The sequence below is a fragment of the Neodiprion lecontei genome, chromosome 2 (genome assembly GCF_021901455.1).
Source record: "Neodiprion lecontei isolate iyNeoLeco1 chromosome 2, iyNeoLeco1.1, whole genome shotgun sequence".
NCBI classification, from domain to species: domain Eukaryota; kingdom Metazoa; phylum Arthropoda; class Insecta; order Hymenoptera; family Diprionidae; genus Neodiprion; species Neodiprion lecontei.
In genome coordinates this window covers 7,381,114-7,408,216 of record NC_060261.1, presented here as the reverse complement: position 1 = coordinate 7,408,216, position 27,103 = coordinate 7,381,114, and the positions used below count along the sequence as shown (strand labels likewise).

Genomic DNA, 27,103 nt, shown 5'->3' with positions numbered 1-27,103 from the left:
TAATTTATATGATCGTGGTAATTAGAGTTGGACTATTCTTGACAAAAAGAAGCAAACATTTATACCTACTTGTGATGTTCGAGACGATCATAACCGACCTTCAAGATTTCTATAAAAGGATACGTTTTCAGAATGTTTCGAAGAGCTTTTCGCCTGTCCTTCTTTACGTCCCGCGCCAGTAAAACTCGGACAGTTTTGAACGCTTTGTTGGTCGTCTGAATGAAAAGAATCGTCGATAAAGACAAAAGATTGTTCGGTCAATTTGTCTATAAAATACAAGGTGATAACCAGCTAAACTCACGTGATCAGTGTAGTCCGATTCATCGAGATCCCGAGGTAATCTCTTCCTCTTGGATAATCCATCCCCTTCAGAAGAGGTCGACGTTGTTGAAAAATCGGGTTCCTTCTTCATTTTGACATCGATTAGGACGTCGCTTTTCCGCTTTGCACCACGACGAGTCGACGGATGAGCGTCTTCGCCGTGGCTCTTAGGTTCTTCCTTGATTTCGGTGGCTGTTTTAACATCGCCTTCGAGTTTCACTTCGCTTCCATTGCCCAGAGCAATTCCGTTCCGAGATAACAACGAGGGGTTTTTTTCATCGCATTTCTCCGTCTCGGATTTTTCATCTAGTTCCTCCTGATTGTTGCCGGAATTACCGTCGTTTTCAATCTCCGATTTTTCCGCCTTCGGTTTCAGCATCGAATCCAGGGATCGCTGAACGGTCGAAGTGCTGTGGAAAAAAGAAAAAAAACAAAACGGACATTAGAAGCTAATATCGTCAGGATACTTATCGTCATGTATCATGTTATTCGTGTATCACAAAATTAAGATACAGATTGTAATCACCTCGTGGTCTGATTTCCCAGCAGTAGACTGACGTCAACGGAATCGGAACTTCTCGCGAAGAGAGTCCGCAATTCTTTCAGCGACGTCGCGGTCTTCCAATCCTTGTCATCCCGGATGCGGGTTACTCGAGGAAATCGAATGCTGATTCCGTCAGCCGTGTGAACTCCTTGGTTCGTGAATTCTGCCCCGGTTATTTCCCAGACGGGCTGTTTCTGCGAATCAATAACACACATACACACACATATACAATATATACATACAAAATTATAATGTACCCCTGTCGATTCAGATGAGTTATATAATTCTTATAGGTCTTAAGAGACCTGAGCTGTCTTGACAAAAGATGCACGTCGTCCCTTTTTTCATACAATACTTTAATCCGACTCTCAATCCCGGATAATATAGATTTTTCAGGTACCGGGTCTGGCTTTCGGAGATAAAAACTTAGCCCGATGCTTCGCGGCAGCTCAGTTTCAACATCTTTCACATTTAAAAATTCGATCACAATTAATTTTTCACCGAGTTCAATCGAAAAAAAACTTCCATTATACTATGATTCAAGTCGAAATTATCATTGTTCGGATAATTTGATTCAAGAATGATCACTTTCATGCAAGAATTACAGAATTCACCAACGTTTCTCACCGCTACGAAAATTTGGTAACTTTCTTCTCACCATGCACGCGAATTTTACAGTGAATTATAATTTCTTTCTTTTTTGCACTCGAAAACATCGAAGTATACAAATGTTCCGTTTTTCGGTTTTCCAGCCAAATAATTCAGTTTTACAGAGGCAACGCGATTGCGGGGAATTGACTCAAAAATAGTAAAACGTTCGTCACGCGAATTGAAAATACAAACAATAATAAAATTCAATAATCGCGGTTAAATTTGTTCATTTCTAAAATACCGAACACGTATCCTAAATAATATGAAAGTAAATTCGACCTTCGATCGAATTTATATGCGGTAATAAATTATTGGCTTGAAATCTTAACTATTCGACGAACTCAAATACCACGTGTGTATTTATTTACGCGTATATGGATAATAAATTACATGCGAAAATATTCGATGCGGCATTTTTCGGTGTAAATATTACCACGCCAAGTTCCATAATTTCTTTACACAGACTGCTTAGAGTCCGTATTGCATAACGGCCCTGGGTTATAGGCCACATATCGAGAAGTAAAGTCCACAGAATTTGAAATTTAAGCATATGCCAACCTTCGGGTCCTTAGCCACAAAGTCCGGGACCATTGCCTTGTTCGCGTGGAGCCAACTCGGCAGCAGATTCACGTCTTTGCCGATTTTTTCCATCTTCAATTCACCCTGGAGTCGCTCGAGAGTAACGTCATCGTGACCCGTGTGAACCTGTGGCCGATTATCACTTGAATTTCGCAGAATGACAGAGATGCGATGACGATGAGACAAGAAAATGGAAAACAAATTTATCCAGAAAATTCATGTATGACTGGCTAATCATGTGTATCCTTTCAGTAAATCAGAGAAAAAGGTACATAATATATGTGTAAAAGAAATAGTAACGTTACTCACAGAAAACATGAGTCAAATTTTGTATTCATTCGAGAGGCTAATTTGATTATAATTCAGCGATAACATATCGTTATAAATATGTGGGTTTCATCATAACAGATCAACTTTGCAGGCGAGATAATAGTGAAAAATGCAAAGTTAAAAATGCGATAATATAGTAAAATGAGTATTGGGAAAAGTGTTATTTCTATACCTTAGTGACTGTGAGCCAACGATTTCGGTCCTCGTCGAAACAGCCCATCAAGAACACCGACATCATGCCACCTAGGAATTGTCGTGAAACGTAAAATTTCAGAAATCGCGTAAGGTCTCGTAAAATGTTATCGAAGAGTTGCCTATCATTTGGTAAACTGTGGAGAAGCCGAGAACGTTTTTGAAATACTTGAGGCTTGGCGGGAATATATCAAGGTGGTTTCTAACACTCGATAAAAAGCGGTGATTCGAACCTTTTTTCCCGGTGCCGTACCATGCGCCGAGAACAACCAAATCTGCACTATCGGCCATCGCACCATCGAGCAAATAGTCCTTCTTTACCTTTAGCCAGTGTCGTTTTCCTGGCTCGTATTTTCCCTGCGTTAGAGAAACGGATGGATTGGTAAGCGAGATGACATTTCAAGAATCAGTTGATACTACGGAGATTTGATTTTTAACAACTTTTTGAAAAATTAGCGGTGGCGATAAAAGTAGCGATTGCACTTATCGACAAGCAAAGACCGTCCGAAATCGAATTCGGCATTAATTGAAAATAGATTTTTATATTCAAAATCTGAGACAAGTTTGTGAAAAAATTTTATAAGACGGTCTAGTTTTCAGTAGCTTGAAATCAAAGTCTCAAAAAAACTTGGGAACGTAACTAAAGTAAACTCAAGAAATTGTAGCCCAAGTATCTAACAAGCCAAAGAACGCTTTTAAGAAACTTCACAGCCAGATCAAATCCGGTTCCATTTCGGACGATTGATCAAAACCGTGATGTTAAATCCGTTAAAAATCAAGACATGGTTAAGTATTTCGATAGTACGAACCGTTACATCCTTCAGAACAAGTCCTTCCAGACCCATTTTTATAACTTTCGCAATCATGTGAGCCAAGTCTTTCGGATCCTGGAAGAATAAAAAGTTATTTTAAAAAGGCACCGAAGAAATATCGTATCGACTTTTTTTATATCTTGATAAAGATTTGTTCTCATACCTGAACTTCCTCGACTTCTGATAACATTATTCGATTTGGTATAACAACCATTTTTTCTTTCAGAATTGACCGCCGTTTTTGCATTGATCTGAAATAGTTTTTTAAGTTGTTAACAGATTTCACTGGAATAATCCTGGCTTCTAATTACTGCTCAAAAACGACACTGTCTTACAGAATGAAGTAAAAACGAAACGGAAACTTTAATTACGCCACTTTTCGAGCTCAGATCACTTGGAAATATTTTTTTGACCGAATGAAAATCATTAGCAAGAAATTAAACTCTGTTAATTGACTACAGCTGGAGGATTCTAGTCAAAGCATAGAATACATCGGTAACATACTTATCCATCAATGTTTCGCCATTGTAGTACAAACAATCGAACACGAACAAACAAACGTTGGCGTCCTTGAATTGAGCTTTCTGAAACACAAATGTTAAATAATACAAACTTATTCACAACACATTCGAAGATTCGTCTTTCTGCAGGCAAGCAGTAAATGGAATGAAAATGAACTTGCTTTGTGAACACCAAGAGATCCGAAGGGTAACGGTTTTCCGGTGTTTGTGTCAATCATGAGGACTTCGGTGTCTAGTATGAGATCATCACCTCCTGGAAATGCTTTCGATATAAAATCGTGGAAGTGGTTCACCTGCAGAAATTTCAAACAAACAAATATCAAGGATCAGGATTATCCTCAACCCTTTCAGTCACGCATTCCGTTTTTTTTTTTCTTTAATTTTTCTACACTGAATGCGAATCTAACGTTAAAAATTTAATAAAACTAAAAACAACCACTCAAATGGGGTGAAAACTGGATGGATTATCGACATTGTTTTAGACAGTGTTCTCGAATGAGATTTATATGAATATTTATTTTGAGACAGTAAGATTTTAGGTAGATAGATAATATCTATATGAACCTCTAAGGAGGTTGAAATCTACATGAAATCTATACATTCAATTTTGTAAATCTAATGGCCATTCTGAGATCTCAGTTTGTCAACCAATGAATTCCAAGCGTTTTTACCATACGTTTGTTATAAAATCTCTCCGCTAACGAATTACATGCATGAAAATACGTTTGGTTTTCTTTTTTTTTTTTTTTGCACATGTTTATTAATAACAATTGTAATCAATTACGGATCGATAAAAAAAATCCTAATCATTCGAAAGTTTAAGTAATTTCTTTACCTAAAAATGCGAAAAAGTTCAGAATTTTACATTGAATATTAGTGAAAATTGGGTTTCAGGTGTTGTATTTAATGACAGAGGTTCAAGTAGAGTATTTATATTTTATTTATTATTCAAACGACTATCCTGACTGAGAGTTGCCGGAGAACTGACCAATTGAACGGTCGAATTGAGAGCATCGAGCGCTGGTAGTTTTTAGCCGTTTGTATATCTTATTCTTCGCAAACAAAGATAAGCCCCTCGAAGAAGGACCTAACGCCTTTTCTTTCTTCGAGCCATACAAAGTAGTCATGACGTTATAGAAAATATATTCTTCCTTTACAACAAGATTATTTATGCCCATATTCCAACGAATATAAAAGAAAAAAAGGGGTTACCATCACAGTGGCTTCTGTGACTGAAAGGGTTAAACGGTAAGACTATAAAGACATAGCTGATCAGAGATCGAAGGGTTGCCCGATGGTTCGGGAACAGTATAGAGAATTGGCAAGTGCGATTCGTCGTCGAAGATTTACACTCTCGAATGGTGTTGCCGTTAACCAAAAGTTTTTCCCGGTTACAAGTAGGTAGGCGGTAGGCAGATGTATAACATCGGCGTGTCGTGGAAGGGAAAGGTTGAGAGAAGGTAAAAGGCGCATGGGAGATACATTGCTAACCGTTGAGATACAGAGTAATAGACCATCTACTCCCACGCGGACCGGCGCTCCCCTTTATATACGCATCGCTGCGTAGTTACGGGGGTTGAGGGATGATCGGATCTTGCCGCGAAACGGCGTGACCGAACATCGAGTAGTTGGTAGGTACGGATTCATGCCGGAATTGAAGAGTTTTCGATTTCGTACACTGAGGAAAATTACATTTGAATTACATTTTTAACTAGAAAAATTGAGTAAAACAGGTATCGTTAAAAAAACACTGTTTCAATATTGTTGGAATTACGAAAAACGAGCTACGCCCAACCATTTTGCGCTATCGTCGATCCCTTTTTGATAACTGCAACGCAAAATCAATTTCTTCGGTTTACTCTATTTTTTTTAATTGAACAAGACTTTAACGTCAATTTGTCGTTGCGCGAGCGTTAAATTTTCGCAACAGTTGCAAAAAAATATAGCTAGAGTGATCGTAATGAGAAAGAATAGAGTAACGGATACTAGACTTTCCGGCAACGGCTAGAAAACTAATTTTCATTTTTTACCTGGAACTGTATTTTTCGATTCTGGTAAAAAATGAAAATAGTGAAGGACCGAGCGGTAACCGGAACTAAAAATTTCTCTCAGTGTATTTTTATAGTAGTTTCCCGTACTTCGGAATAATATATCGTTGAAGGAATGTCGATCATAAAAAAACGATCTGATCTTGAAAAGAAGAGAGAAGAGACCACTTGATTAAAATTCTGATCTTGGGCCCCGTTGGTAAAACGAAAGTGAATTGAAAGAGGTAAATGAATAAATTTCTCGTAAATCTATTAACCGAATATATGTGATAGGAAAATTAGCTCCACTTTTTGGAAAATTATCCAAGCAATTTCGTTGTTATTTCCTAAAACTTAAAATTCGAATGAATTATAAGAAATTTTGAAAAGAACGACATTTACGGAGCTGAAACAATTCAAAAAAACAAAAAGAGAATCAAAAAAACCACGCATAGGTGAAACGAAAAGGATTTTAGATCTTTTATAACGCGTAAAGATTAAAGGTTGAGGAGAGAGGTTGCCTAGCCTCGAACAACTTGAATTTCTACCGTGGCTATAAATTCTAAAGGAGTGTTTCGTTAATTGTGCGCATGATACACACCCATTTATTCGCGGAATTTTCACGTAGGTGCGTCCAGAGCCGTATGGAGTTTACAAGTTTAACCCCGATCATTCATTGGTCATGGTGACCGTCGTTTGGTGACCGAACAAACATTTAATCACATCGATTCGCTTCAAATTCTGCGCCTCGATCAACCCTATTTTTACGCCTTGATTCCAGGGAGGAAAAACAAAAGAGAGTTTAAACTATCCAAAATTAATTTTCCAGCTGTTACCGGAAAGTCTAGTATCCGTTGCTATTCTTTCTCATTACGATCGCCGTTGCTATTTTAATTTAACTAAAAAACTAGAGTAAACCTCAGAAACTGTTTTTGCGTTGCAATAACCAAAAAAGGATCGACGATAGCGCCAAATGTTTACGCGCACCTCGTTTTTCGTAATTTCAACAATATTCAAACAGTTTTTTAAACGATAATTGTTCTACTCAATTTTTATAGTTACGAATGAAATTTTTCTCAGTGCAGGTCTCAACTGCTCAACTTTCAAAATCTTTAAATGAAAATTTAATAAAATATTGTTCAAATGTTGTTCTCTTATATGCCTAAGGTTTGAATAAAATAACTCTTTTATTATATTTCAAACAAAATTAGAGAAAATATGCTTTTTTCAACCTTCTAAGCCGATGTAATTCCTTCAGACGATCTTAATTGTACGAAGTAACGATTTTTCCCCAAACACGCATCGTTACTGTAACGATACTAAACCTGATCCTTGTAACATTTTCAGGATTTTACGAATATCGTCGAATAAATTGTTACTTTTCCAACTGGCATTTTTTCTTTTCCAAAAATCCCCAAAAAAAGATTTGAAAACGAGTCTTCTGATCGCCCAGACCCGGACCCAAATCGCCTTTCGAACCGCGAAACTGGAAGAAACTTCAACGTTATTCGAGTATCGGGGGCGTGTAATGTTGGGTTAATTTTGAAGGCGGTCGCGCAGCTCGTCTCCAACTACACAGGGATTCATGATGCGAGGTCGCCGTCGGACCCTCAGAACGGACACCCACCCTCCGGCTACTCTAGGAAAATATTTAGACTCGATTAGCTTACCTTGTGCGGCATGACGGGTTTCAAGGAGCGACTGAAGTACCGGAACTGGTTACCCTGCTTGTGGACTTGAACACGTTCACCGTCGTATTTGATCTCCGAGAGCATCCCGTCCGGACATTTCCTCATCGCCATTTCTACAGACTTGCACGCCTCGGCCTGCGATCCCAATTATAAAGTGAAATTCACGTTCAAGCTGAAGATAGACCGTATTTTCAAAAACATTAAAGAAAAGCTTGGATGCGGTTTCGAAATTATTTTAAAAAAATTTTTATTTTATCGCGGCGAACCTCTTATGCGTAAAAACCCTGGCGTATACTCGACGAAAATTCGAATCGAAAATTTTTATTTCATTTTTTTCAAATCATTCGAGATACGAAGTTAATTCTAATACAAAAATTGTGTCGAAAACTTTTCGTGGATATGAAAAGAAAATTTTTTTTTTATACCTCATACAGCGTTTCGATGAGAAAAAAAAACCAAAAAACTCTCCGGTGATGAATAAATTTCGTAAAATATTGACGCGATTTTTTTTAACCTTCGATAATAACGTAAGATTCAAATTTACCCTTTTTAAAAAATGTCGGATCAATAAAGTTAAGCAACGTAGATTATTTAATTGAAAATATATCTCTTTTTGAAATATGGGAAAAATTTGATTTCTATGATACCGAGTTTAAAGTAAAAATCTTCTCAAGACAATTGAAAATAATGAGGTGAGATATTTGTTCGAATTCGAGGTAAAGTTTTCACCGCCTTTCGATTTAGGTGTACGTATACATATAAATGATATTCATTCGCGCGTATTTGCTTCGACAAAGATCGATTTCGTCCGTTTTACTTTCCCATGAGTTGTACGTATCAGCGAACGTTCGAATCGGTCTCGATGTTTATCTGCATACATTTTACCCACACGCGAAATAAGCACTTTCTTTGATATATTATTCAGGACGAAACTCGCTCCGAAAGAAACTCTGCCCACGCAGGAAAAGGTTGGAAAGTAATTCCTGCATTTTAAACTTTTCAATATTTCGATGAATCATCCGAGCTTGAAACTTGAAACGGGTGTAGAGAGAGAGAGAGAGAGAGAGAGAGAAAAAAATGAAAATTTTATTAAAAATAAGTAAAAAAAAGGAAAAAGGAAAAAAAAATTGAAATCGAGAACGATAAGTATATAGGAAATATTTTTACGCTGTTGTCGCGATCCTCTATTCACTTTTCATCGGTGTCGACAAATAATAAGGGAGGAATGAAATAAAAACCATTGCAAAGATGCGAGTGCTCGTCAACGGAGCATTGATGATGCGCTCTTGTGAGGCTCGACAATACAAAATCCTCTACCCCTGTCGGCATTTATATTCCCCGAACAAACTGAACCGGAAGCGTTTTCCTGCAAACGCTCTGTAAAGCTCAAAGCCTCGATTGGTGAAGCGCTTTTGTGTAAGTCATCGTAACGTATCGTACATAGGTACTGTTTGAATGAAATCAATCGGAGTTTGGACGATCGATTTACAGATTAAGGAATTTGGTTCGCTGTAAACTGTGTAAAATTAAATCGAACGGGTTTAATAGATTTTTGACATTTTTTTTTTATGTGATTTCAAGTAAAGCATCAACCTTCAAGTTTTTCTTTAGAATATCAATATTATTTACTGTTTTTGTATTTTTAAACGGATCTTCGTAGTTCACCAATATGGGGCGGAGTTGAAAATCCAAATTTGGGAAGTTCCGAAAACTCTAAATTCCGAATTATTTGACGGCGAAACTTGAAGTAAGGAAGTCAAATTTTGACGAAACATCAAAGTTCCGAAAGTACGGAAACGAAAAAATTTTAAAATGCGAAACATCGGAATTCCGAATGATCAAAGATTTTCAGTTCCATAAATTTCTGGCTTGGTGAAATTTCACCACTTTGATCTTTTTCTGTTTTGGATTTCGCCACGAAATAATTCAAAATTATTCGCTATCGGAACTTTTCAAATTCGGATTATATCAATATATAATTATCAATTGGCGACTAAGCCATAAAAAACTGATTAAAATATATCGATTTTTGAACCATCCAAATTTGCGCAGCAGAGAAAATGCGTAGTATTTATCATGCTTGATCAAAGCTTGGATCGACTGATCGAGACTCACCAGCATCGGTAAAACCGGCGTCATCAAAGTCAGACCGACTTTGCTACCGGTAGAAGTTCTCTTCGGATCGGTCTCACGATTGCCAGCCGATTTTTTTGAGCTTGAAAACAAGGGTGAATCCTCAACGAATCTGGACACGACTGTCTCGAGATCACGCGACGATTGGAACGCAGCATACGCGTCGTCGTGGATGGCGTCTAAGCTGTTGAAAAGCGTTTGAATAAAAAAAAAAAAAAAAAAAAAAAAAACAACAACAGCGTTAAAATCGGATCAAAGTCGGTCTTCGCATTGGCAAAGAAATCGCTAATCCGCCGGTAATTGAAACCGATTCGAAACTATACTCACATGTGTTTCGGACCGGCTGTAATTCTCAAGTCATGTTTCACCTGTCTGATGATCATCTTCAAGTCATTCGCAGTGCATCTAAAGAGAATATTTATCATCAACTTATATTTGTACGCGCTTCGAAGCGATTCATGCTACCTATATAAGCCATTTCACCATTTGATCATTAATTTGAGTGAAAACGTTCATTAAAATGTTCTCGAAACTGTAAATAATAAAGCCAACAAACTCGAATTTTCTGTGTGTTCATTTAATTAAAAAATAAAAATGTTTAAAAAAACTCTCAAAAATAGGTATGAGTTTAGACCGTCCAAGTTCTCACGAAACAGAGATATTTTTCTATTTACCTGGTAACAATGGACTTGAAATGTTGGATTTGTTCGTCCTCCTTGGTCAGCAGTGAGAGTTTGTCAAGAAATTGGTCAACCTGTAACAAACCAAGGATTTCACCCACTTCCGTACAACTCGCAATCGCAAATAGTTAGTTTCCGGCTCTCATTTCGAGAACGTCGATCAGCCGGAAGCCGAGTTAGGCGTGATAATCGAATCATGTATTTAATGAAATGCAAAACGGGCGTCTCAATGGAGGCAATCCGACCACAGTGACTCGTCTAAGACGTTCTAGATTGGTTTGAATCCAATAATCGTCGACAAATTCAGCTCCCCTTTGCGCGTAGCCAATTTTGTCTCAGCGATGTACGAAAATGACAATCCCGCGTCTTCCAGCTGCGTTCAGACACTTTTTCCCATTCATATTTCCGTTTCTAAAACTATACCGCGTGTCCATGAGACAAGTGTGCACCTTGTGCGCGTGCGTCAAGTCGTTCGAATTTTATTGGCCGACAGTTATCCCAATCGCGACTGCCAGAAAATGTCCCTAGGAGCTCACCGTTACCTGTCGGCAATTGCTGTCGATGTTGTTACGAAAAACAGTTCGTCGATTCGGAGCTGATCCTAAGTAAAATAAATCAGACACGCGGTAATCGTGTAAATAAAATCGTCGGATTCCTTCGACGGTCAATTTATTACTGTAATCCGGAAATCATTACCAACAAAATACTTGACCGAAACTTGGCGCTTCTCTTGGAAACTCGGAAGAGGTTAGTTATGTTACGTAACATAACCTCTTTCGAGTTCGCAATGTTCTCATGTTCGCAATCTGACGATTTGATTGACACGATTAACGCGTGTCTGATTTATTTTACATCGAATCAGCTGCGAATCGACGAACTGTTTTTCGTAACAACACCGACAGCAATTGCCAACAGTTAACGGTGAGCTCCTAGGGACATTTTCTGGCAGTCGCGATTGGGATAACTGTCGGCCAATAAAATTCGAACGACTTGACGCACGCGCATAAGGTGCGCACATTCCTCACGTACACACGGTATGTTATCGCTATATATAGGTATATATATGTATATATTCGAACGTTGGTTTACCTCCCGTATCGTGAGGTGGCTCTGGGCGCTGGGTTGAAGAAGCGAACTATTCTCGAACGCCGCGTGTATAGTCTCGGCGACATCGCCCTGCTCAAGGTGTTCCAACATCTCGTCCTCGTCCTTGTTGAACATGCGGCTAAATAGCTTGACCAGCTGTTTACTCTGAAGGTTGTAAACTCGCTTAGTGACCCCGGGTAGCAGCATTTTGCACCAAAGCGTGACGTCGCCTTTGAAACCGTCTGCTCGACGCGGCGATATGAAAATACAAATAAAAATACAAACACAAATAAATGAATCATCGATGATGCAAGGTCGAGGAATATCGTTCCCGCGAATATTTAGCACAGGGTAAAACGTAGGTATACCATTCCAAACGAGCACGCGTCGTCGCGATACGCGCCAAGAGCGAGCGATCCAGAAAATATATGGATCACTCGCTCAGTGGAAAGTTTCCGCCGTGCCGATGGGCGATTATTCTTATCGCTAATATTCAATGCAACAACTCGGCTTTGGGGCCAAAGGCTGCGGAGGAAAGGTCAGCACCGAAGTTGCCAGACTCGCAGGCTGCTACCGCCTGCAGTCTCCGACCCCGCCTCCATTTTCGATCGTGTATAAGATGTTTGTTTTTTTTCTTTATTTTACTTTTTCTTCATTCCATTGCAGCGTGTTTTACAATTTTATTTAATCAATTTTAACCGGATCACTTTCGTCGTATCGGCAAGATATTTTCAATCATATTCGTTGTTACCGTTGCCTTTTATTTTATCTCGAGAACGATCCCATCGAAATTCCTCTCGACGTTACATTTTCGAATTCGGACAGAATGTGAAATTTCAACTTTCTTGTAGACTGCGCAATAATGTTTGTACCTTTAACGTATACATACTATAAAAACCGTGCAGGAACACCGATCGTAAAAAGAAAAAGATATTTTACAACCGGATAATCAATGTTGATATTAATACTTGGCAGTGAGGTAGAGAAAAATCATTCGTTGATTTAAGCTTGCAACGAATTGGACGTTATTACGCGCAAAATATCTTTACAAATGTATTGCGGTTGTTTAACAATGAATAATTTATATCCTCGTGAGTATTGAGTAATGTTTGTTACGTATATCGATTGAAGAATTAACAATACACTTGAAGATATGCCTCGAAAAAGTAGAGATATTGTTAAATTTACAGGAGATGGATGAAAGAAAAAGGGAAAAACTCGAAACTTTGGCTAATCAAGTCTCTGTTTTCACGGTTAAAACTTTTTTTCGTTAGTTTTCTTAAATCATCTGTCATGTTTCGTTTCGACTCATCTATTTATTTTTCTTTTCTTTTCTTTTCTTTCCTTTTCTTTCTTCTTCTTCTTCTTCGCTCTGTTTGTACTAATAACTTGTACACCCAATCTACGCGACATTCGACGGACCAAAAAACAGGAGACAAACCAGACGCTCGTAAAATATTGTATGTATAACACCTATCCGTACATAACGTGTAAAGTAGAACGAAAATAAAGAGGAATAAAAAAAGGGAAGAAGAAAAAAATAGAGAATTCTGCACACGTAACGCGTATTTCACGCGTTTATGACGACGTTCGTTCTGTGTTTCCGATTGATCATAATAGACGCCGCGAACTCTTATCCAAGATTCCAAATTCCATTCTCCACGAATATTATGCATATATACACACATATACATATACATATATATATTTTTTTTTTCGAGAAATGCACGCAGAATCTTGCTGTCAGTCACTTTTTCGGTATCGAGAAACGCTGGCTCGGATATTCGAAATTTTTCCTACATCGTCCCCTTACATTTCAGTCGAATTGACCATTTCCAACGATAGTTAGCATTTTAATAATTGAATAAATAGTTTATTCCGACCACTTAACTCACGTAATTCGAATCCGCGGCTAGTGCTAAGAATCTCTACCTTACTCAAAAAAGTAATAACAATCGAACCGAGGTTCGAACCGCTTCGAAAAATGGCGTTCACCGAACTTAAAAGCCGTAAAAGTGAAAACGACACGATAATAAGCGGTTAAAAAATAGTATTTAAAAATTGCGTAAGGCGTCGCTTTATCTCGAGCCAGGGCCACACCTCTTCGAAAACGTCATTAACAATTCTTACGAAGCAAGAGTGTTGAATGCAGGCGTATCAAAGAATCGGAAGAATCTGCATCGTTTTTATAAATGTGCGGCCTTTAATAATAACAAATACGGTCAGCAAAGCGATCGATCATTCCCTGTCATTCAAGATTTACATATGTACACGCCTTTGCGTGTAAGAAGAGAGAGAGAGAAAAAAATGTTTATAATAATTTCAGCGTACGTCATGTAATCTGCTGATTTAACCAACATGCGCGCTACGGATATGCTCTGCATATATAATATAATTATCGACTCGGCACTTTATCTATCTCCGTATGTTTTATTGACAATGTTTATTATATAGTCTCATTATACTTCAATTTATATGGTTCAAGATAATGTGTACATGGCTATATAACGTCGGGCTATGAGAGAAGGTGCTGGAATTATACGAGAAACACCGAAATATATAATTATGTAACTGTTGTGTGTTTGAAACGAATCTTGAGGCCGTAGAATAATATCGAGAGTAAAGTCGGTTCAGGCAAGGGTTGAAAACCAAAAACCGAACGAGACGATTGATTTCGATTTAAATTACAACCGGGACGATGTTCTAAAATTTTTTTCTAATCGATTCGAAGCTTTTGCTGTGAATGATCAAAGATGATCGATTTTTTTTAACCCGATTAATAAAGTACAATCGATTATTTTTCCTCACAATCGGTTTTTGGTTTTCATTCCCACTAACGATGCAGTACAATATCAATTTATGTGATTGAAGTATCAATCGTGATCGTTGTTTTACTTACTAAGTACCGATTTGATACAATTAATGAAAGACGAATGAATACTTTCACCTGAAATCGAAAAATACTCTTGAATGAAACTACAAATCATCAAAAAACTTTTCCGCTATATAGACTACAGACCGAAATTTACGAAATTTTGGTTTCAAATGCACAGTTTCAAAAAAATACGAAAAAATCGATTAATCGATTAATTTTAACCGATTCAATCGAATCGTCTTCGACTATTTTTTTGGACTGGATTAATCGATGCATCGATTATTGTTGGCTTCTCAACGTAACGAAGCAACAAAATTTGAAAAAAAATCTAGGAAAATTTCAGTAAAAAAAAAAAAAAAAAATACAAAGTGCAAATTAGACATTGATTCGTGTGAAATGCATGCCAATCTATAATCTAATAGCGAAACGTCACCGTTGAATCGAATTTGCCACGACTAAGGTGGGCTGAACTTTTTTGTGGAATCGTTTAATGACTTATTTACGGTCGAGATATATTTTTTAAAACGAACAAATGAAAATTGTCAAGCCTGAAGAGACGAAGGCGTGAATATTTCATACGAAGCGGACAATTACAAACTGGCAAAAGCTTTGTCTGATGTATTTCTGGTTGATTTGTTGATTTTAAGTGGCATTTAGAAAACGAATTCGACGCCTCCCTTCAAATCATGTCGCAGTAATTACAGCCTCTCAAACTTTCGGGAGGAGACGGCAATAATAATGCTCGCCCGATTACCTGTCGCCCGTCTCGCATTCCACTTATTTTAGAGAAATTCTCTCTCTCTCTCTCTCTCTCTCTCTCCTTTTTTTCTCAATATTCTTCTTAATTTACACCTAGTTATTTCGTACCAAGAGGAAAACAGAACCGTCGATGAATGTTGCCTTTTTTTTTTCGTACGCTACAGATGACAATTTCCAAATTACGAAGCTCGGCAAGATTTCAAGCAATTAGACAATTACACAATTATTATCTGGATATTTTTTTCTACCATAACCGATGAAACATAGTTACAGGTGAAAAATGAAAATACAATTTTTTGTTTCGACCAGAGAATTTTTTACTACGATTATTTTTAAATTACCGTCATTCGCTCACTTTTTTTTCCACCTATTGCGATAATTCAATATCGCTGAAACTCAAAATCAATACCCAAGCCGTATTTAGCCTACTTTTGGGATAAGCAGAAAATTCAGGACATTATTCAATCTCATAGATTAACCAATTTTACGAGTAATGCAGAAACTATCGACGACACACTGAGCGATAAATAATCGACGCGTCGATTGATCGAGTCCAAAAAAATAATCCAACACGACTCGATTGAATCGGTGAAAATGAATTGATTAATCGATTGTTTCGTATTTTTTTTTTTTGAAACGGTGCATTTGAAACCAAAATTACGTAAATTTCAGTATATAGTCTATATAGCGGAAAAGTTTTATGACAATTTATAGTTTCATTCAAAAGTATTTTTCGATTTCATGTAGAAAATATTCATTCATCTTTCACCAATTGTATCAAATATGAACCGAGTAAGTAAGAAAGTGATAATAATTGATATTTTAATCAGACAAATTGATATCGTACTGCGTCGTTCATGGAAATAAAAAAACGAAGACCAATTTTCAAGAAAAATAATCGATTATATTCGATTAATCGGTAGAGAATAATGGATTATTTTTCATTACTATCATTAGCAGAAACTCCCGATTGGCAAACGGTTTCGTTCTTAGCTCGTGCTTTTTCATACGCGTGAATTGCGTCACGATTACAGGCTGTGTATAAATGTGTATAAGCCATACGATCCCGCGCAAAAACTACATCGTCGTATTCAATTATATACCAGTGGGACAAGAAAAACAAAAAACAAAAAAAAAAAAAAAAAAACCAACCACTTTTACGACTACACGCTCCAGTTAAAATCTGACCACCCCTCCCCACAAATTTCTTCCACGACATGTTACACGAATACGCACAGATTATATATCATGTGTGTAGATTTATGTAGCACGATGCAGATCGTCGCACATGTGACAAAACAAGGACACGTGTAATTCGTCCGACGCGTATGAGATTAAAAGAACTTTCGACGTATCCTCAATTTAAACCGAAAGACGAGATTTGTTGAATTAAATGAGATCGAATTTTTTTTTTCTTTTTTTTTCTTTTTTCTTACAAACTTTTTTTCCTACAGCCTGATGTCGCAAAAAAAGTCTTCATCTTCAAATATTATTCGAATCAAGAAGTAATCGAAATTGTACCGTACATTTTCTTTCAACAAGGTTACGAATTTCCGGTTTACATGTCGATCAAATCATTTTTCAGATCGGTTAAGACATTTTTTTTTTTTTTTATTACTGAAACATACGATATCACGCATCTTTGATATTTCTTCTGTCGTGAAATTTTCAAAATCTATATAATCGCCGCGTGCCGTCCGAGAGAATTTTTGAATCGGGCGTAAAATCATTGTCTGAATTTATATAGTTAAATAAATTTCACTTCATCGATTGCCAACTATTGACGATAATTATCTATATACACCTAAAATAACAGATGATGTTACTTATTATTATTATTATTGTTATTATTATTAATACTGTTTTTTTTTTCAAAAAAAAAAAAAAAAAAAAAAATTGCAAAGCATTTAATTCACCGGTTTTATATTTTACCTCACTTCGATCCAAAGGATAAACGGATTATATACGGAAATTTTCGAGAAAATAATTTTCCGCCTATAAATCCAAAGTATTACACTTAAATTCGTAGATTTTTTCTTGCGAAACTTGTGAACTTTACCAAGGCGCAATAATAAAGCGGAGAGTAGACACGAATAATGGTATTTCAGACGTGCGATTAGATCCGCGAACCCCCCCCCAACCATCCATTCACCCGCCGTTGTTCGCAACGTTCGAGTGTGTCGGTTGCTCGATTATAGAAACTAGTTTGTAAATGTTGTACGAATTGTGAAAACAGTCCGTGACCCCAGAAGTTCATTATATGCGCAGCGTTTATAATGTGTATAATAATAGTTGTGCAATATATGTATAGGTAGACACCGATATTATAGACATAGGAGGAATGAAATGTACAAGAAAAAAAAAAAAAAACATAAAGGGTGTTTTTATTTCGCGTAATAATTTATTATAATATTATATAATTATGTAATACTTCTTTGGGGTTTTTTCGTAACCGACAAATGATTCGTATTATGGGAAAAAATCGTACAAGCCGCGAGATTAGCAAGCATCAGAGAATATCTCCGTTCGGCGACAACTCGAAAACGGATTGAACGATTCGGTTGAAATTTGGGCAACGGTTTCGGGTTAATTCAACAAGAAACTGATCAAATTTCGAATAAATATCGATCAAGGTATTCCCGACTTAATTTGTCCGAACAAAAACGACAACGATAAATTAAAAAAGCCCATCCTTAATTTTTTCACCACACAGAAGAAACAGCCGAGGCTTTCGTTCCTCCTCGCCTTCAATATCATACGTATTATATCAATATTATGACACGCACGTATTTTCACATTATACTCGCATACAGTCGTAACGGCGTATAATCTTTTGTCACAGTTGTAACCGAACGAGTCAATGACACTGCGCGAAGTGATGAATTAAATAAACGCTCGTCTCGTACATGCAGAGATAGGATAGAACGAACTGCAGCCTCGTAGTTTCGAATTAATAGATCACACGTACAAAGAAGGCTCGATCCGTCTCTCGATCTCCGACGTTTCCTCTTCGGTTTTGTAAATTTTTAGAACATAAAAAACCAAAGTAAAGAAAAAAAAAAAAAAAAATTTCAAATCAAATCAAAACTGCAAGAAAAAAAAAGAAGAAACACGCGTTTCTCTTTCGGCGTTCGTTTCCTTTTTCTCTCTTTTTCTTCCTTGACAAAAAATGTTAGAAAAAAAAAAATAAATAAATAAATAAAAAAAAAACAAATCGTCTCCGCATCTTCCGCCCGTTAGGTGAAAACGTTCGATGTGAGGGACTCTGTGTAAAATGACAAATACGGTGCGCGGGTTGTGCATATATTGCATGGCCGCGAGACTTTGAGACCGGCCCGCGATTCTCGGGGCGTGAATTGAAGACGGAAAGAGGAGACGACACGACGATCTCCGGTACCAGGCTGTCTGTACGCTTATCGGAACGAGATTTCGCATATTTCATTAGCTCGAAACTGCGCATATTGCAACCACCGCAGGCTACGGACGGGCCATCGTTCGAAAGCAGATAAAATATACAAGAGCGTTGTTGTTACATTTGTGTGCGTCGCGCGTAAAAAGGACGAGCGAAGAGGAGCGAAGAGGAGAGGAGAGGAGAGGAGAGGAGAGGAGAGGGGAGGAGAGGGGAGGAGAGGAGAGGAGAGGAGAGGAGAGGAGAGGAGAGAGGGATGCAGATCTGCTGGCGATGTGATACTTGGTGTGATTTCGTTTTCAATTATTTATTCTCATATCGTATAGTTTGTTTTTCTTTTTTTTTTCTTCTATTTATTTCTATATCTATCTCTCACTCTCTCTCTCTCTCTCTCTCTCTATCTCTATGTTTCTCTCTTTGAAATTACATTACACAACTTTTATTTTCACCTCAAACGATTATTTTCGACAGGATAAATTTTTAATAAATACACCTACGTTAGCGCGAATTTTTCAGGTAAAGATAAAAAATGTAGAAATTAGACGGGTGAAATCATTTTTCATTTTTCTTCCAATTTTTGTATTTCTTTCGTTATTTATTTATTTGTTTATTTATCTTTTTCATAAGAAATTTTCAACAATTCGTAACGAGATTTAAAGAAAATATTTCAGACAATACTCGACGATGATAAAACGATCGAAGAAACGTTTCGGGAAATATTTTGCGAAAGTTTTCCCCTCGTCGAGCATGCGTATTCTTTACTTATCGTTACTTTGATTTAATCTCAAGACGGTAATTTTTCCTTGACCGATTTACCGCACCAGTCGTACGTTGTTCGTGAGGTTTTTTTTTTCCTTGATTTTCTCTTTTCTTTTTTTTTTTATTATCACATCTTCTTGATCAAAAATTGCCGCGCAGCTGCAGCGAGAAGAGGATGCGCGATATCGTTCGTTCTCACGCGGTATATAAAATTTAATCGAGCGTGTAAATATTTAGGGGGTGTCTGCAGAACTTTTCCGAGACAGGGCGGCCGAAGCGACGATCGGAATGTTAAATTATACGAGCATGAATGTAACGACGATTCGAACGTTTATTTTTCCAAAAGGCCGGTTTTATATTGTCGAATGAAATATTATTCCCGTCGGCGTCGCCGGGGTTTATTAACGCCTGCCCGTCTAAGCTGAACGCTCTCTTTTCAAACATATATTTATAATCATCGAGTAAATATTACACACCTTCGTATATTTACGTAGGTGGTTGTAAAACTATGACCTATTTTTCGCAATTTTGTCATATTTTTTTTTTTTTTTTTCCTCTCACTTTTACCAAACCATTCCGGAACGTTCAAATCCTACGACGGATTTTGCTAATGAATCGGTCTCGTATTAATTTATCTCTGTCATTTTTTTTTTTTTTTTTTTCCTCTGCCACGCGGAAAAAATATGTTTTTTCAAAACTTTTCCGCCTGATGTGGGAAAAGTTAGTTCAAGAATGAGGAAAAACTGAAACTTTTTCCTCTCAAATGCAACGATTATCTTTCTCTCAATGGATTTAATTATCGTACGATGTCGTCATACGTGATAAAAAAAATTATGATGAAATTGTCGATTTAATTTTTTTATACTGTAAATTTAATCGCGAGAAATTATAACTGTTTCTTTTTTTTTTTTTATCATCTCTTTAACGACAGATTCGCGGCTACCCGCCGATATACAGACTCAATTCATTCGTCTAGGCATCGCGATTTCAATGTTTACTATAATATCAGGGAGGTTAATAAACTCTAGTTTCATTAAGAAGAAGAAGAAGAAAAATTAATTAACAAAACTATCAGGCATGGTCAAAATTTAAAAAAGAGTTTGTGTGTCGCGTAAAATTGTAAAATTGATATGAAAATTAGTCGAGTAAGCTGTAATGAAATAAATTTATACGTTCTTATAACAATACCTTATATATACGTTGCATAGTAAATTCAATGATACATTCAAAGTAAAAAGTGTTTTCGTTTCTTAGAAATTTTGTACAGCAAAAACGTTATCAGCTCAACGCAAGAAAATCTGTGCCGATGTTAATGAATTCGTTTGAAATGTAAGGTGACAAAAAAAAAAAAAAGCCATCAAAATATTTCAACGGTAGTGTGAAAAGGTTTTTAAAAATTATTAACCAAATTACGTATAATTTTTTTTCTTTTATTACAAACGCTCTTTGATAATAAATTTATAAACATAGTTGAATATTTTACGTGCAAGATTTAAAAAAAAATACGACCGATTAGAAGGAAAGAGATTCAATCTAATATCCCCGAAAGTTGATAAAATAAACTTAATGTTAAATATTTGGTCCCCCGAAAAAGATATGATAGCAAAAAAAAAATAAAATAAAAAAAAAAAAACGGAGGGGCTCGAAGGTGACATTTGCAAATTCGGCGATGACTTCATCGCGAAATGTGATAATATGACATATTATACACCGCAAGTTTATAAGAATGAATGAATTTACGTAATTAATATTTGAATCTCGTTAATTACGCGATTAGCGCCAGCGATTAGTTATGATATATATATTTTAAACCTAATTTATTTAATTTAAACCTATATTCAAAACTATAAACATAAACACATTAACGCGATTAGTTTCTATAATGTGTAAAGTGATAAAATACTCTTTACCCGGTACGGTAAAAAAAAAAAAAAAAAAAAATTATCCCCACAGTGAAAAAATATTTCGTTCTTTAATTCACCGCAATTATTCTCAGCATGCAAGTTGCAGGAAATTTTTTTATAAATATGATAATATGTGAGAATAAGTCGTTTTTCCTTATACGCACAATATCGTTGAAAATTTTCTCCCGATTGAAATTGCTTTTTTTTTTCCCCCGTTTTAGGTTTTTACACGTGAATTTCTATTGCGTCGTAGGTTCGGCGGGCAGGCCTTTGAACAGAGCGGCGTTTAAAATCGCTGAGCAAAAAACGTGCTCATGTATTATAACGTTTGTAGAATTTTAAGGAAAAAGAACAAGGAAAAAAAAAAGAAAAAAAAAAAACAAATAATTTTTTAACGGCTCAATAATAAAATATGTGTGCGCGGTTAATGAGACATATGTGTCATCTTTTAAAATAGGTCTTCGACGTTGCCGCACGAAATATAATTTAAATATCTCGTCCGCTGCTTCGACGCGCGGATTGAACCGAGAGACGTACGAACTTTTTCACGTGCCTGAGTGTGTGTGAAAAAAAAAAAAAAATGGAGGAAAATGAAATAAATGTACAAGCATGCAGAGTTGTTAAATAAAATATAGCGTCAGAGGCGAATGAAAGATTTTTTTCTCATCTATTCGTCGTGAATAAAAATCTGCTCGAGGTAAAAGTAGAAGAAAAAAAAAGAAAAATTGGATAGTTGATAATTATTTCAAGATTTTCTCAAGATCGATGATTTTCAAATTTTGTGCATTATATCACGCAAGGATGTGTATGAAAAGTCCGTAGCGACACATAAATTCATTGCAATATTCAATTTGTATTAAATACAACGATGAGATAAGATGCTGGGATTTTAATCTGTAATACATAGGGAATTATTTCGACGCCTGCACGATAATTTATTAATGAGAGATCAAATTATACGCGATTAAACGCGATACGATCATTCGCGTGTATGTGTGTGTGTGTTTGGGAGCGTGTGTGTGGGGGTGCACACACACACACACATTATATATATAACATACATACGTATTTCGGTTCCGATTCTCCGAAGAGTCGTAAAATATTTTTACATCGTGGCAGATTTACGCGTTTATATTACAGGTTGTGTGTTTAATATGACACGAAAGATTATTATGTATACCAAATATGCGACATTTGAAATAATAATAATAATAATAATAATAATCAACGCTTCAATATTTAAAGCGAAATGCTTGTGCAAGCAAAAATCAAATTTTAATATGCATGAACATCGATGATTGTGGTAATTAAAATTCGTAGTATATATATGTGTGTGTGTAGTGTGTGTGTGCAGATATAGCTAATTCGTCAAATTTTTATAACACGATGTCAAGTCTCCGCCCACTTTATGAAATTCGTTGCTTCCTCCCCCCCCCCCGTCTTGCGTTGTCCTTTTTTCGACATTAGTTTTATTTTCGATTAAACAGATCTGATTTAGCGCGTTGCCGCGCAAAACTTGCGCAAGATTATACTAAAATGGCGTCATTGCGTCGGTTGAATTCCGTACGGGATGAAGACAGAAAAAAATTTTATCACTCGGTTTAAAATAAAATCGCACCATATTGTAAGAGAATACATTTTTCAATAAAAGCAATTGTATTACTTGGGCGCATTCAGAACCATAAGCTGTGCACGTTTGTGTATTCTGATTATTTATAATTTAGACAGGTCTAACATATAACGTTATACAATAAACTTCAATTATTTCTCGAAATGCGAGTGAGATCTTTGGAAAAATTCACGATTAACCGTAACAATTTTAAGAATCTTTCATAAAGAATTAAAGAATGAAGAAAAGAGAAAAAGATTTTGTTCGGCTTTTCGGACCGCGAGCAAAAACTCGCAAATTATACACGCGCATGTATCGGACGCGTTATATGAAAAAAAAAACTTGCGAAAAAATGTCGCAAAGTTTTAGGAATGTTGGCGAGATTTTCGGCAAATCGCAATTAGCAGAGTCGCAAATTAATCGATATCGAGGTTGGGGCGAGATTGAAATTCCGAATTTGAAAAGTTCCGAACGCGTCAAATTCTCAATTATTTGACGGTGAAGCTTGCGATAAAAAAGTCGAACTTTGACGAGACATCAAAGTTTCGAATGGTCCGAAACCCGACGCACAAAGTTCCGAAAGTGCGAAAATGTGAGAATTTTTAAATCCCAAACATCGTAATACCGTACAATCGAAAATTTTCAACTCCGCGAATTTCTGTCTCGGTGAAATTTCACCGTCTCGATGTTTCTTTTTATTTTTTCGTTTTTTTGTATCATCGATATTTTCACCTTCGGAAAGCCTGGTAATTCCGATTTTCAGTTTTTTTTTTCTAATTTTCGTACACCAAACACGTCGATTAAACTACGCTGTCCGAGCACGCTTCGACTGTCGAAATTTTACACCATCGAAACTTTGTTCGTCGGAATTTTTCTCCGTCGCAAGTTCAATTATCGGAAATTTGAGTCGTCGGCTTACCGAAAAAGCTTCGTTTCTTTGCTTCGATTTTCGCCGTAATACGCGACTCGGAATTAGGCGCTTTCCGAGCTTGTTATAATTGCGGTAAGTTTGCCGTTGTAAAAATTGACCTCGGATAAACGGATAAACGGTTAAACGAAGAAACGAAGAAGAATAAAAAGACGAACGAGGCACGAGCTGCAAGCTGCAAGCTGCAAGCTGGATCGGCACAAGAGGGGATCGGGTGCCACGCTGGCTGCCCATGAAGGGGGCTCGCCTTTGGCTGATCTGTGTTAACGAAGACGGTGGGGGATACACGGCTTATAAGACACGCCGGCCTCAACGATGAACCAACAGTCGGAAAACAGTGAATCAAGTTAATAAACTCTGGAAGAGCTCGATCCGTCACATTATCGCAGACTCGGCGTTACGGGAAAGGAGAGAGAGAGAGAGAGAGAGAGAGAGAGAGAGAAAACACTTCGCACGTTGCGAGATATTCGTTCGTTTGATAAATGATAATTGGGAAAAGAAAAAAAAAAAAGAAAAAAAAAACAACAACGACGACGACGAACAAAGAAATAAAAAAAAAGTTTAATTCTATTCGACTCTCGTTCTCAGTGTTGGGGAATTTATCGTTGTTTATTTTTTTTTTTCCCCCCCACTCTCTCCTTGTTTTATCTTCGTCGGATCATCGATAATAATAATAATAATAATAACGATAACAAGTAACAAGTGTACGAGGAAAAAAAAAACACAATCCGGTATTAGTTGTATAATATATATATATATATATATATACCGCAGAAAGTGGCGACGTGAGGATGCCTTGAAATTTGAACCGTTTAAGTTTGTATGAAATTGATGGCGCGCGTTTAGGAGAAACATTAATCGAAGAAGTTGATATTATTCGAAAGGAAAAAAAAAGAAAAAAAAAAACGAAGAATTAAAAAATAATAAAGACAACAACGAGGAGAGACGAGTAAATAAAAAGTCGAATATACGTGTAAAACAGACTGTAAAAAGAATAATACAAGTTTTATATATTGATCGTTAATCAAACCGACGTGTAAAAGGCTTGTGACAATTTATCTATCCCGTTGACTTTGTACAAACACGTATTACATACATAAACACCGATCCCGTCGGAGACGTAATTCGAACCTTTTGAATTATAAGAACCTGCAGCGAACGATTTCCTCCGAACGTGAGTACAATGTTAAAAATCTTACTTTGACCTCTTGTTAAAAATGTATATAATATTATCTCGCGCCGTAAAACCATGGACTGAAAAAGAGAGAGAGGATAATCTTTTTACTCGTGTCGTTAGATTTCTCATAATTATTACATCAGTCCGTAGAGTAAAGTCGAAAAACTTGCGCAACGAAAGGTTGAATTTACTTGATGAAGTAATATTTTTTACTTATCTATTTATTTTTTTTTTTTTATTTTTTTCATTTGTTTCGTCGTCAACGAAAATGTTGGTATAAAAATAAAAAAAAACTCCCTTACTGTAATATTGATAAGGATTGCATCATTCTAAATTGTGTGGTGGTGTAATTTTTATCAATCGTACGGTCAATTTCGCTCCTGCAAATACATTATCTGCAAGTATATTATTTATATCGTATATATAATAACACGATGCGTAGAAATGCATAAAAATTTAGAATCTGGAATAGTTTTGTCTTATTCTTTCTCGTAGATTTATCAAAATTCTTTCGTATTTTAACACATCCAACACTCTTTTCACCTTGATTCGTGTCTTTGAATTTGATTTGCGCTTTTTTTTCCAATCCCATTTTGGCAATTTCATTGTTTTAATATAACGATTTTCAATCAACAAACAACTTCGAAGACTTCGAGTTTCGTGTTATATCGAAATCCGTTGTGCGACGCGCCGAAGGAATGAATGATTACTTTAATCATTAAGTATTCATTCGTTCGTTCATTCATTCATTCGTTTATTCGTTCGATCGTTAATTTATTTCTTTTCTCCTTTCCCTCCTTTCTCCTAACTCGATTAGCACGATTCATAAATCGTACGGTACATTTTATTTCGCGTGTAATCTTAAACAAAAAAATAAACAAATGAATAAATACAAATCTACGTATACCGTCGCATATTTCTTAACAAACATTAATTCGTTCAAAAATTATACTCCTTTTAAATCAGAAACTTATCAACTACACGTCCCGGAAACGTCTGAATCGAACGCGTTCAAAGACGCGGAATATTACAATAATAATAACAATGAAAGAAAAAAAATTAATTTAATTTAATTACATAAATGGATATATTACACATATCGTACGTACAATTAGTGATCGATAGGAAAGTTCGAGTGGCTTTTGTCGAAGATTGCGACGCGTTAATGAAAAAGAACGAAAACAAGTAAAAAAAGAAGGGGTGGGGTGAAAAAATAAAGAAAATAAATAATAAAATATTCCATCAATGATACGAATATTATTACGTTTGATTTATTGTTTCCTTGTATCCAATAATTCCGCGGCTATATCGTTATATTTACTATTGTAGAGGCGATTACGCGTATTTCAGTACGGTTCTTTTTACTACAACGATAGAATCGCGCATGTACGAACATATATATATATATATATATATATATATATATTATTATTCACCGTTGGGTTAATTGATAAATTATAAATACATAAAACGATAATGAAAAGCTTATACTGTATACACTTTTCCATCGGTGGTTTATTTCCATAGCTGATTTCGCGTCTTTTCACCCGTACGACTTGCGGAAAAAATTATACCACATATATTATATACTCGACGGTCTTCCTTCTATGTTTTTTTTTTTTTTTTTTTATTTTATCGTTCTCATCCGAAAAAGCAAAAACGACATTTTGTATTCGACACGCGTTGTATTATATTCAGCCTCTCGCTTTATTACGTTAAATAACAACAAATATATTCCGACCTCTGACGCCTCGAGACGTTATCTCTTTTTCTTTTTTTTTTGCTCTCTCGCACCGCCTACAGGTGTGAATAAATTTTTAAGAAGGTTGGTTGGCCAAGAATAGTCGAAAATTAAGAACATCCGTCGAATCGACGAGTTCGTAAGCTGCTTGTATCTTTTTGTGAATACAAAAAAAGGAAAACATAATGCAAAATACTGGAATTACGGTGAAAAGCTTGGATATGAATTTTTCGTTTCAAATAACGCTCGAAGATTGTTGAAAATGCATTAAATTCTTTCGATTTCACTTCACGGTCAATGATAATTAATTCACTTAGAAGACAATGGAATGTATTTTCATCGTATGAAAATTCGATTAAACACTTTTTCTTTGTC

At 36.2% G+C, this 27,103-nt stretch overlaps 2 protein-coding genes across 6 annotated transcripts in view; one reads left to right on the top strand and one right to left on the bottom strand.

The window, feature by feature from the left end:
• Positions 1–27,103, bottom strand: part of LOC107226619 (DNA ligase 3) — a 79,509-nt gene that overhangs the window by 17,634 nt on the left and 34,772 nt on the right. For all 3 annotated transcript variants that reach the window (XM_046732476.1, XM_046732477.1, XM_046732475.1), the window contains exons 4-18: positions 11,571–11,809; positions 10,476–10,555; positions 10,129–10,206; positions 9,784–9,985; positions 7,648–7,803; positions 4,112–4,243; positions 3,934–4,013; positions 3,593–3,680; positions 3,427–3,504; positions 2,851–2,974; positions 2,598–2,668; positions 2,075–2,221; positions 848–1,059; positions 302–731; positions 124–215 (exon numbers count right to left, since the gene is read on the bottom strand). In XM_046732476.1, coding sequence (XP_046588432.1) covers positions 124–215; positions 302–731; positions 848–1,059; positions 2,075–2,221; positions 2,598–2,668; positions 2,851–2,974; positions 3,427–3,504; positions 3,593–3,680; positions 3,934–4,013; positions 4,112–4,243; positions 7,648–7,803; positions 9,784–9,985; positions 10,129–10,206; positions 10,476–10,555; positions 11,571–11,809 — 2,209 coding nt within the window. The remainder of the gene's footprint in view (positions 1–123; positions 216–301; positions 732–847; positions 1,060–2,074; positions 2,222–2,597; positions 2,669–2,850; positions 2,975–3,426; positions 3,505–3,592; positions 3,681–3,933; positions 4,014–4,111; positions 4,244–7,647; positions 7,804–9,783; positions 9,986–10,128; positions 10,207–10,475; positions 10,556–11,570; positions 11,810–27,103) is intronic.
• The window catches only part of LOC107224107, a 36,332-nt gene continuing 33,313 nt past the window's right edge, over positions 24,085–27,103 (top strand). The window contains exon 1 of one of the 3 annotated variants that reach the window (XM_046732490.1): positions 24,085–24,984. The gene's annotated coding sequence lies outside the window, so the exon portion shown is untranslated. The remainder of the gene's footprint in view (positions 24,985–27,103) is intronic. The other 2 variants (XM_046732487.1, XM_046732486.1) reach the window with 2 other exon arrangements.